Raw genomic sequence first — 12,740 nt, 5'->3', positions numbered from 1 at the left:
GAACTAGGACAATGACTAGGAATAGAGGGGAAAACCAAAAGACATAGCGAACAGCAACAGCAACTTACTTTCCTTTTAGAGGGAGAACAACAGAATCACTAGACAATAATACTGAAGTTTCTAACGCAGGTGAGTGGGATGTCAGCACTGCCACTGTTATAAGAAAAAGTAGCAGAGGTGGTAGAGGAATATAATCAAGGTAGATGCAAGGTCTGGGATCTAAGAATGTATTTGTCCAATATATAATATTTTCTTATGCAAAATTCAGATATTCTCATGGCCAAGATATTGAGAAAACATTAAGAAATAAATCCTATTTATGTATCTAAATTTTTTTTTTCCTTCTAAACTTACTTAAGTCATTTCCTGGTTCCACTTACCCACAAGGCCTATAGGTGAATACAATGTAACTCTCTTCATCACCTCTTTCAATGAAAGTCACACACGTGTGCTTTTCCCAGTGCCTCATGGCCTGCTTGAACATGGCTCGCTGACTACCTGGAAAAATTGTGTGACATTAATAAAATGGTGTCTGCCCCAAAGAGGAGTGTTTCATGCTAGATCATCCATCCTGAGTCTAGCTGGAAGGTTCAGAATGTCCCACTATTATCAACCAAAGAATACCAGTTTATAGCACCACAAGTGAGTCATTGTTAAGAATGGACACTCACTTTATAATCCAAAGTTTAAAGCTCACTGTCTCTACAAATATGTGTGTGTAAGGCCCTATAAATGGGACATACATTCTTCCTGTCAAAGAGAGATCAGCTTCCAGATTCACTGGGCACATACGAAACTGAGTTTAGAAACCAGAATGATACTTTAGACTCAGAATACGAGAGACTAAAGATATTCTTTCAATTGCAGTGACTTTCTAAACTAGTAACATAGGTTAGTGGAGCACTTTTCCAAGTTTAGTATAAAAACCAAGTTTTCTTGGTTTTATACTATGCTTTCTATATTAATATTATATAAAACTACTCACTTAATCTGTCTGATAGTTTTTCTTTCTTTATCAAAATAAACACTCTGCAAAAATCTTACCAGTGAAGTTGCCTCCTATAACATAAGGAATAACGCCTCCAGGCCATATTCTGTCAGTTCTTGATGTGGCAGCTCTGGGAACTCGATTTTTCTCATTTTGCCCTGAGAATTTTAGAGGTACTTTTCCCTTAACTGTGTTGTTTTGCTCCAAGCCTGCAGTGACATTTAAAACATTCTGTGAAACAGAAGTCCTCGGTCAGAGAATCACTTACCTCTTAAAGGACAAAAGTTAAAATGTCTTATTTACATATTTGTATAAATATGCCTGAAGTCAAAATGCATTAAAGAAAAACTTCAGTTATATTACATACCTGAAAGAAGCATCAAAATATTTCAGTTTTCATGTAAAAATACTATTTCATATTACCCTTTGAGTGAATTTTGATGAATTTCCATGCAACGGCCTATAACAAATTGAAGTCAGGTAGGCCTACAGACCATAGAAAAATTGTTTTCTAACTTACTACCAATTCACCAACAGATGATTAAGTAAATATTGCTTAATAAGATCTCATGATATTCAAGACTCTTCTTACGCCTGCTAAATCCCTACTCTTTTAAATCAGGTTTGATATTCTGTATTATAGCCTAAAATTATGAATATTACATTACATAGAGAGTAAACAAAATAACATTAAGAAAGATACGGTCTCAGCCACCTGGGACAATGGGCTATCTCCAGTCCAATTACCTCTGGATTCATATCCAGGTATGCAGCATGATTTAGAGATCAGTACTCAACACAAACAGGCTAAAATAAGATGTAATCTATTCCGGAGCAGCTTACAAATCCATAGCCTTTTACATTTCCTGGTGGTCTTTCATAGTATTTTTGTTACTGTTTTTGCTTTTCCTAAATTTGCATGATTAGTCTTTCTTGTTCATCTATCACTATTCACACAAATATCCTACCACTAGCATGTACTTTATTGAATGTACGCTCCCTAAGCCTATGTTCCTAACATGTCTATCTTTTCAATATACAGGAGCAAAGCACCTTTGCTTGAAAGTATGTACTTCAAGTATGTAATTAATAATCCATCAATCTAAGAAATTTTAGAAGATGAGCTATAAAGAGAGGACTTTAAAAAACAACTCCAATCTATAAATATTAGTTAATAAATTCAGTACTATAAATATTAATTAATTATAAAACCAGAAGGCAGTTTTTCAGAATGTTTATATGTATACATATATTTTTTTTAAATGGTCAAAAACATTTTAACTAATTTTTTGCTTAATTAATCAGTTTGTCGGTTTAAGTGGATTTTATTTTAAAACAAATAGTCATAATATTTTTTCATTTGATTAAAATTGATGCAGCTCCATGCTTTATAAAAATACCTTGGTCTGATACCCAATTAAAAAGTATCAATAATAAAATAAACACCTAATACATTTTTAATAAGGAGAAGCTTAAAATAAATTAAAAGAACATTTTAAATTCTAAAAAAAATCAAATAGAGCTAACAAAATAAAAATGAATAAAGGACTCTTTCTCATATATCCTTTACACACTTCACATCATAATGGTACACTGATCTTAATAAACTGAACTGCTATGAGTATAATATTTACTGTACATCAAGTCAAGCGTCTGCAACTTTAAACATTGATATACCAGAGCCAATTCTTCTTATCCTGTCTATAAGTTGGTAGAGGGCTCCTCGTTTCTTTGACATACCATGGTCTCCAAGTCCCCCTTAAAGAATAAAAAAATAAAAAAAAAGTTAAACTCAGTGTACTTTAAAGTTCTTGCAAATAAATAATAGTAATAGGCTACACTGACTTCTCTTTGGACAACTTTTTTATGTGCTCTTAGGGTGTTAGAGTTATGAATATCCATGAATTTTTGAAGAGTGTAAAAATTCTATAGCAACAAATGCTGGTAACTAAAAATAAGGGGTAGGGCAGATTCAGAGAGCAATCTAAATGACTTTATTTGGACATCATGACAATTGAGTCATCTATTGGTAATTTGAAACATTTTTCTTCACTGTGACCTTGACATCACATAGTGTTATATAGAATGACATTAAGTTGTTCTGCCCTGTTGATTGAATTCCAGCTATTTTCCCAATGCAAGCTGAACATTTTCAGATACCAAATCAGCAAATGGAAAAAAAAAAATCAGAAGAGCAAATGTGTACTGCAAGTTTTGCTTCAAACTTTGATTAATTTTGAAATCATTTTAAAAGCATATCATACTTTACAATATATTCAACTAAACTTTGAAAATGAGTTTCTCTAATTTATAAAAACAAATAACACATAATTAGAAAAACATCACAAGGTAGGAATCCAAATGGATGTTCAGCTGTAAAATACATGGTTATGCTATGTGATTTGTGAAATTTATAGAAATAGATGGAAATAATTTTACAGCATAAAAGGAAGAGGAAATGATAGGAATAAGGAAATATATCTTCTTGCAATTTTACTGACAAAAACTAAAAAAAGGTAGATTCCTATCACTAGCCACAAAGCAGAGCATTTGGCAAAAATCCATCTCCTGATTCTTATTCGAGGGCTTTCATAAAATACTGCTCCCAATTTTGTCCCCTATTTTCCCTATTCTCCTTGCATTTTTATTTTTTAAATTTTTTTAATTGAAACATAATTGATTATACACCTTTGCGGGGTACAGATTTGAATATCAATACTTCTGTACAATTTGTTATGGATCAAATCATAACAGGATAATTCATAATCAAATTATAATTCAAATCATAATTAGGATATTCATCATTATAAAACATAATCATTTCTTTCTGTTGAGGACACTATATATGAGAAATAAGTATTATTGAGCAAACAATCAATATGACCACTAATAACACTAGAACAAGTACAGATGAATTTCTATCACTAAGAGTGTCTATGGTTCGTAGTCTCTTTGGGTTAAGACAATGAAAGACAGTCAGAAACCTATGAAGACAACAAACTATTCTCGATTTTCTTCCAACATCTATTTTTCCTTTGAAATTAATACTTAAACTTAATTATCTAGATTGAAGCTAAAAAAAAAAAAAAAGAAAGGAAAATCTATTGCCATATAAGCCTCTTAAAGAAAAAATCAAATAAGTCCCTATAAGGCAAATAAGTTAGAATGCTTGTTCACTGACTAATAATCTGCTTAATTATTTGCATAACATGGTTACATCTTTGCTGTGAATCTTGAGAAACATTTTTGAAATGTTTTTCACTGAACATTTTAGAAAGATGAGGTAATACTTAAATGTATTCATTCCCAAGCAGTGACAGAAAACATTTTTTAAGTATGGCATCTATGTGTTTGAAATGACCACTATATAGCCATTATTTTTATATTAGAAAGTCTGGAAACACATATAAATAAATTTATAGGGGGGCTAATTATGAGTAAAAAGGAAATGTCTTCATTAACATTAAGGTAATTGCAAGAGTAATTATATAATTTTAAAAACATCGCAAGACAATCAAAGGCAATAATGTTTTTAATATTTTTAGCAATTTTGAGTATTTTTATAGCAATTGAAATAAAATTCTGTGTAAGTAGTTCATTAAAATAACAAAAGTGGTTATTTCTCACATGTTCTAAAACACAAAGAAAACATACAAGTTAAACAAATATTTATGGGAAAAACTATTTATTTGGAAATTAGAACATGAGAAATACAGTCAAATCAGTACATAAATAAAGCTTGAAGCTAATGAAAATTTTTAATAAAAACTGAAGATGCAACTTGCAATAAAATCGGGATTCTTCGCTACTACCCAGAATAAATTGCCTCCATGGCATTGTTAAGTGTGGTACAGGAATTGGGGAGTCGGCCAATAAACATAGTCTACAGGAATGTACTATCTGGGATTACGCCACAAAACAAGATTTCCCCCCTATACTGGTGTATGTTTCAGAAAAGACTGTCACTGCATATAATAAAGGCCAAAGCATACAATTTTTAAATAGTATATGCTATTATTTTAAATAAATTTCTTAGATCTTATCTTAAATACTTATTTCAAAATAAATTTCTTAGATGAGTAATTGTATTTTGATTGTATAGGATAATGTTCTTATTCTTAGAAAGTACATGCAAAACTACCTAACATTCAAGTTACACATTCTGCACTTAATTTCAAAGTGTTGTTTTGTACACACTTAGGCATATAAACTGTTAACAATTGTTAAATCTAAGAAGTGAAACTATCACCATACTGTTGGTGTTTGTCACACTATCCTATCAACTTTTCTAAATGTTTAAAATTTGTCATAATAAAAAGTTTCAAGAAAAGTAAATTTGACAAAGAAATATTGATTCACAGCAAAAAGATTTTGTCTATAATATATTTGTCTGCTAGATACCAGAAAAGAGCTACACATTTTATTTCTTCTACAGAATAGAAGAAAATAAAATAGTACATGGGGAGAATGTAATGAGATCAAAAAGCATGACACCAAACAAATTTTTTAGCTATAACTACAAACAGAAATTTTAACCTTTTAACCTTGTAATTTTTCTCCAAAATAAAACACAGAATAAAAATCTTACCAAGATAAAATAATTTTTAAATTTTAATAAAAAAGACTTTAAAATGACAACTAAAATAATCTTTTAAATATTTCAAGTCTCATATAGAAATAATTAAAACAAACAACTAAAATTGAAGTTATCTTCAGGGGTTTTAATTAAGATTATATAGAGAGATAGTTAGAAATATAATTAAATTTTTCTAAATAAGTTTCTATATAATTATTCTAAACATAATTTATATTTGCAACTCAGTAGTCAAACAGGAGGTAACCAAAGGGTGTGTATGAAATGTGACCTTTCTCAGAACTGAATTATGGTTCTAACTCAGCCACTTCCTGACTATGTGACAATAAGAGAGCTATATATTCTTCTAAATCTCAATCTCCTCATTTGTAAATCACAGTAATATTAGTATTTACCCTCATGGGTTTGTCACAAGGATTCAAAGAGTTAATATCTGCATAGCACTTGAACCAATACTGGTACCTACTAAATGCTACAATGTGTGTATTTAATTAATAAATTAAGTAGAAAGTATGAATAAAACCCACATTTCTAAATATGCTTAATTGTGTATAGAAAATAAAATTTGATCAGTGGGACATTAAAAACGATCCAAAGAGTATTTATAGCATTTCAAGAATATATTTTCACCAAAATGAACACAAATTTAATCAAATAATCAACTGTACCTGTGGTATGTCCAAGTTTTCCAAAGGGGTTCTGTGTGAGGTCGATTGTCCTATCTATTTGAAAGATATTTAGGTCTTCATCATCTAAGGCAATATCACCCCAAAATACAGCTAAAAAAGAAAAGTTGAATTAAATTGTAAAATATTTCACAGTGAAATCAATGTAAACAGAGCTAATTAGAAAAACATTGCTAAAAATATGGTACGTGGTCTCAATAGCTAGAGACAGCTCTTCCGTAAAGTAATCATAACTGAATATATTGGAATGGTTACAGTATAAATATTAGACCCCTGTAAAAGAGCATGACCCCCATTTCTTTAACTTTGATGTCTGTGAGGAAGAGGAAAAGTAATTTCCTCGAATGAGATGGTCACTGATCTATGGGAGGTTCTAAAGAAAGAAATAGGCAATCATGAGCTAATCTGCAAATATGTAAAAATCTGATGAGTGCTTGGATTTTCTCTGGATGCTTGTGACCAGTAATAGGTCTTTACTGGCAGGTAGAAGCAGCAGTAGTAACAACTAAACCATATGCTTTTATAAAGCAAGGTGAAATCAAGACAAAAGCATACTGTGTTATTATAGCAACTCATTCATCGCATTTCAAACATTTATAATGCATTTTCTCTAAAGATGACATTGCCTCTGAGTCTCTATAAAATGGATACATAATTACCAAAAGCAATGCTTTAGTCAACATTTATTTAGGCAATAACTAGGTTATTTAGGCTTTTGATCTTTAACAACAAATTTAATTTCAGCAGCCTCAAAATCATTACCTGGAAACACTCTATCTTTTATACCCAGTGTTTTATTCGGCTTAATAAAGCAAAGCTCTTATAAACCATGTCGAATAATGGAAGAGTTCACTTATAACCAGTATGTGAATTTCAAGTCAGAAATATATATTAGCATAACAATAAAAGGGCCTCCTTGTTTATTTGACTTCAAATTAGACCAACCAATCCTTTAGTAATGCCAGATGTCAAATTATAGTAACTTAAGGAAACACAGAAAACTTAAGAGAAGAATAAATCATGAGACAGTAAAACATTGACAGATGCTTAGAAATCCTGGGATATTTGTTTTTTGACACAGGTTTACAGATTGTCTTTCTTCCTTTTGTTTTAACTTTCTTTAGATTTTCTTCTGTAAAACCAAAAGGAAAGGAGAAAAATACATTAAAAATTTAGGAAGTGACAAAATCCATGCTTTTCAAATCACTGTATTTTGCTGGATTCAAATCTTAATGTGTATAAATTTAGCACTATAAAAACACTAGTTAATAAAATTAGCCAACTTATGAAATTGAAACGTCAATCCTAAGAGCTATGCAATGCTTTAGGCTTTCATCAGAGGTTGCCCATAGAAAATTACTTAGTTCAGCTCCCTCATACAAAACTGACATGAGGTAATAAAGAGTTAGATTTAATCTAGAAAGGAAGAAAAAAAAGAATTTAGGTAGAGGTAGGTTATCAGTTCAACATATAGAAAAATCTTTATTAGAATTAGAATTGTCTCCTCAACCCCTCTCTGCCCTATTGCCAATAGTCTGCCCTATGGACAATGAAATGGCAGTCTATCGAAGTAAAGAGACATTTATTATCTTCTAGCATCACAGAAAAAAAAGCCATCAAGAGTCTACAGGAGAGTTATGACAGTACCTAAGAGGTTGGTCTTGATGCTAGAAATTGAATCCAGATGCTAATCAGCTTCGTAAACATGCAACAGAAAATACTAAAGTTCCAATGCACCTAAAGCCAGACACCCCAAAAAAGAGATGGCCTGCCTAAGTTAAATATTTTGCCAATTATAAAATATGCCTTCTTGTTTTTCATAAAAGTAAATTTTACATTTTTTTAAAGATTTTAAGGTAAATCCAAGTTATTTAAAATATCCATCACCTGTATTTGCTATGCAAATAACTGTGGGCACTGACTGGCAAAGATTCTGTCTCTTCCTTTCTTAGAGCTGGGATTCTGAGGCAAAGAGTGACACTAAAGCTTCTCTGACTTTAAGTTGCACAGGAATCACTGTGATCTGGCTTAGTGGGACTGGAGAGGAGCCTCATATCTTACATTTTCAACAAGCTACCAGTTACTGCAAATGATTATCATTGTCATCAGCTTTACTAGTATTAACATTTTGCTGCAAGAATAATCTTTCATTCTTCTCTGAATCAGCTGGTTGACTTGAAAACTGAGACACTCAACCAAGCAAAATATAGTTTGTCAGTATTTCATTTTACATAAGAAAAGTAGTACAAGTAAAAGAAAATTCAAATGTGTTTTGGATTTTTATTTTCTTGGGTTTTTATTTTCACATGCAGTAGGATTCATGTCTTGAAAGATTACATCAAACACGGATCAGCAGTCCAAGGATAAATCACTTTACAGAAGCAAAAACATTACTTCTGGGGAGAAGAAAAGGCACGAGTCCAGAAGATACTTTAAAGGAGACAAAATAGTTCTGGACTACAAAAGCTCATTTTATTTATCGTTATTTTTTCTAAACTAATAGCTTCAGAATAGCTTGGCAATTCTGAATATGCTGTAAATTACTTCAGGAGAAAACCAAATATTTCTTTGAAAGTAAGCAATAGTGAATGACTAAGCCAATTCATTTATGTGCAGACTTGATGCACTGTAGGCCATATACATCCTTAAATCTTAACATTATGAACAGAAAAAAATAGACATTTTAGAATTTTTAACCTATCACATAGTTTAAAATGCATAATTTCTTTCTTTATATTGCATGCATTTAAATGTTTCCTTAATTCATCTTCTACTTAGATATATGAATAAGTGTCCTACTTCTATATGCTAAAATATTTCACTTATGCATTGGTACAGCAAGCTTGCCCATGTCAATTTATATTAATACATATTTACAATTTGCATTATAATCTAACATATATTTCACATTTAGGTGCAAAGACATATGAAATTCTCAAGTCCATTTTGGAACTTTTTGTTTTCCTTTCTATCTGGTATTTTCTACTTATTTTGCATCAAAAAACAAAAATTAGAGAGAAATAGTTTTAAAGTATGAATTATCATTCATTTGGCCCATTTAACCTGGTGATTTGAGGTTAGTAAGATCAGAACTAAAAGCAATATGGAAAACTGGTTATAGAGGACAACACTAGGAAAATGCTCAAGTACAATTAGAATACCTACCATCTGAAATTCTGCTTGGATTCCTATGGTCAACAAGGCGGTTGGGGCTAACCAAGAGACCAAAATTAAATGTCAGGATGAACAATTTTTAAACTACATGGAAAACCACAGGTTTTGTTTTTCTCTTAAAGGTTACTTGCCTTCAATGTAACACAATTTTTTTAAAAAAAATCAGAGACAAAAAAAAAATCACAAAGTGCTTTTATTGTAATATGCAGAGTAAATGCACTTTATAAAAGAATGCATGGTGAGAATAAGCCACCCAACATTGTGATTCCCTACGCCTCAACTTTAAAAGATACCTCTTCCACCTACTTCCCAATTCCCCAATGACCCTCAGCTTTTCTCTAAAGCTGGGGTCCAGGGATCAGCTTTAAGGAAGCGTCAAGTTAGTGATTTCTGAAAAGCAGTATGCAAAAAATATGTATGAGTTTATAAACGCTGACACCACATATTTTTCTGGGAAGAGGTCTACAGTAGAATGTCAAAAGAGATCACACAAAGTAAAAAATAACTACTTTTGCCAAGGGCAAGGGCTTTCAATCCACTCAAGAAAAAATTTGCAAACTAAAGACCCTCAAAAAAATGAATATATTTATTTGAACAATGCTGAGACATCTGCTAGCTGGTTGCTACTTGAGAGCACTCTGTAACAGACAAGAAGACAGAGCCTCCTCAGGCATTACCTCCAGGAAGCCTTCCCCAAGGCACCTCCTCTCCCTTCACCTAGTTGGTGACTCCTCTGCTCCATGCTCTGACTGTGCTTCCATAGATAATAGGCCAACGAACAGATTTCATAGTTATGTTTTCAATCAGCTGATTCCTCAATCTAATTTTGAAAATACTGACAAAGGGAAGCATGTGATGCTTGCCTTCAAATCCTCAATGCCAGAATGCCTGAAATAAATAAGTCTTCAGTATAAATTTGGGGGCATAAAAAGCATGAATGAGAGTATAACATGCATTGGGGTGCAAATTGTGTGTAACAAACAGGAGGCTAGGTGTGCTACGTATTTGACAAATTTGCCTTTCTACCCAAAATGCTAGATAGTTAATCATTCTAAAAAACTGAGTATTCCAAAACCCTTTAATTTAGAGAAGAATATTACTACATACTTTTTAAAAAACAACAGGCAGCTGCCTTTCTTTTTTATTCCAGCCATGTATATTATTAAGTGTAGTTATGGGAAATGTGTCCCCTTTTCTCTAACACTACACATATGCTCAGAAAATACATGACTGAGATGGAAGATTAGTTATCTTGAGATTTATGGGATTTGGAGAGATAGCTCAAAGATTCAACAATAGTCAAGAGCACTTGCTCATTACAATTTTTCCATATACAGTTTAAACTTTCTGCTTTTATTGATATTGGATTTGAGAGGAAGAATGAAGTCATGTGAAGGTCTGACAAGTCTGCTTTGACTGCTTAGGCCCACAGTGAAGGCATAATGAAAATTTCCTAAGACAAGGGCAAAAATGTAGGCTCAAAAGTCAAGTATTTCTACATGACTGACAAGCACTAAGCAAATTCCCTAGGAAAAGTGAGATTTTGGGAAAGTTCTAATACATACATTTTAGAGACAATGTTACACTATGCAAAAAGAAAAAACAATTCTTGTGGCATTTTGCATGTACAGAACAAATTTTCCTCCCAAATGACACGCAAAAATTTCATCTGAATTTTAGTTTGAGAAACAAGTATCTAAAAATGTGAAAGCTCTTATACAATACAAAAATAAAAAGACGTTCAGATACACTGTTCAAAAACATAAGGGTAAGAAATATTTGCATGTAGTATATTTCTTTCTTAAATTTCTAATAATAGGTTGGTATGAGTGCAGTATTGTTTACTACTGATTACAACCAGCTACATATTTCTTTGTTCCTTCTCCACTCTCACTACTTCACTCGATTAGCCTTAAAATTTTTTTAAAAAGTCTAATAATAAAAAGAAAGTATTTGCAGTCCAATTATTTTAGTGGTTTTTCATAAGAAAGCACCCACACAATGTTTTATTTAAAGTATTTTATATTTTTTTTCAAAATTCACGTTTTCAGTTCTGCCATATTACAACATAAACTCAACAAAATCATCTAATCTTCAATTAAAAAGTGTGCTTGTAGTGAAGTACTAATAATGAGTCAAATAAAATTGTTTATTCATCCTTCCCTCATGAGCTAGATTGGAAGGCACATCTAGGTCACATGACTTTTACTTGGCCATTTAAAAACAAGGTATCTTTATCTACCAAGGGTGGATCTTTCAGAAAGTGGTGTTACAATATGAAAAAGCTAGACTCTGGATCATTGACTATGAAAAAGAAAGAAACTGTCCAAATATACTCCAAACTCAAAAGTCCATTCAAAGAACACAGAACTGCTGCTGGAGTTATACACAATATTCTCCAAGTATTTATTAAATCAGTAAATAAAACATAATCTCAATACAAAATCAGATGTTCAATCTTAAAACAAATATGTACATATACAGATATACCCTGCAAGAGCAAGAAATGTTCTCCAAAATATAGAGGCATTTGATAATAAAGTAATTTTTCATGATATTTATTAGTTTTAATATGAATCTAGACTTAGCAATCCATTCTGAACAGAGAACACAAGCAGCAAGTTGTTGTTTTCAAATCTTTTTTTCTGTTTTGTTATAATTTTACATTATAGATATGATTAAGTCCTAAATTTAAAAATGAACATATCTTTCTTTTTAAGTCAGAAAACAAAAATTTTCCCATAACAAAAGATCCACTGAAATTCCATATCAATCTGCATTTATAGCCCACAATGCCTGTGGATAGGATTTCTCAGGACATTTTTAAAATATCACCCATACCACAAATATTCATTTTGAACTCTTTGTCTCAAAAGAGAAAACATGGTCAGAAAAGTACTTTGATCAAGAAATGTAAAAATAAATATTGAAACTTTTGTGTGCTGAAAAAGAGTTTCAGTATTTATTTGAAATATTTGTATGACCTAATATTTTCTCTCACAAGCTTTAAAAAAATAAATTATTGTGGTTCACAAGTTTTTAAAAACTGCCATTTAAAAACTGCTCAAATATTAAATAAATAATCAACGACTAACAAGATTTGGTTTATTTATATTTCCCACATTGTACATCTTGTAAGGATAAAGAAAACACTTGTTTTTTCTTCCCTTAGTCCTGTAATTGTTTACATTTGTGGCCAGTGTAGGAGTTAACCCTGATACTTCTTTTTTAATTAAGTTTGTTTATTTTCTAAATATTGACACTAGCTCTTGGAGTAAATCTTGACCTTTTCCTGGAA

General features: G+C 31.4%; 1 protein-coding gene across 1 annotated transcript in view; it reads right to left on the bottom strand.

Moving 5' to 3' along the window:
- The window catches only part of TLL1 (tolloid like 1), a 232,362-nt gene that overhangs the window by 104,993 nt on the left and 114,629 nt on the right, over positions 1-12,740 (bottom strand). The window contains exons 2-5 of the mRNA XM_063108291.1: positions 6,251-6,361; positions 2,666-2,746; positions 1,045-1,197; positions 381-498 (exon numbers count right to left, since the gene is read on the bottom strand). Coding sequence (XP_062964361.1) covers positions 381-498; positions 1,045-1,197; positions 2,666-2,746; positions 6,251-6,361 — 463 coding nt within the window. The remainder of the gene's footprint in view (positions 1-380; positions 499-1,044; positions 1,198-2,665; positions 2,747-6,250; positions 6,362-12,740) is intronic.

Source organism: Cynocephalus volans, chromosome 9 (genome assembly GCF_027409185.1).
Source record: "Cynocephalus volans isolate mCynVol1 chromosome 9, mCynVol1.pri, whole genome shotgun sequence".
In the NCBI taxonomy this organism is placed as follows: Eukaryota; Metazoa; Chordata; class Mammalia; order Dermoptera; family Cynocephalidae; genus Cynocephalus; species Cynocephalus volans.
Note: the sequence above shows the minus strand (reverse complement) of the source record. Positions and strands in the feature narration are given on the sequence as shown.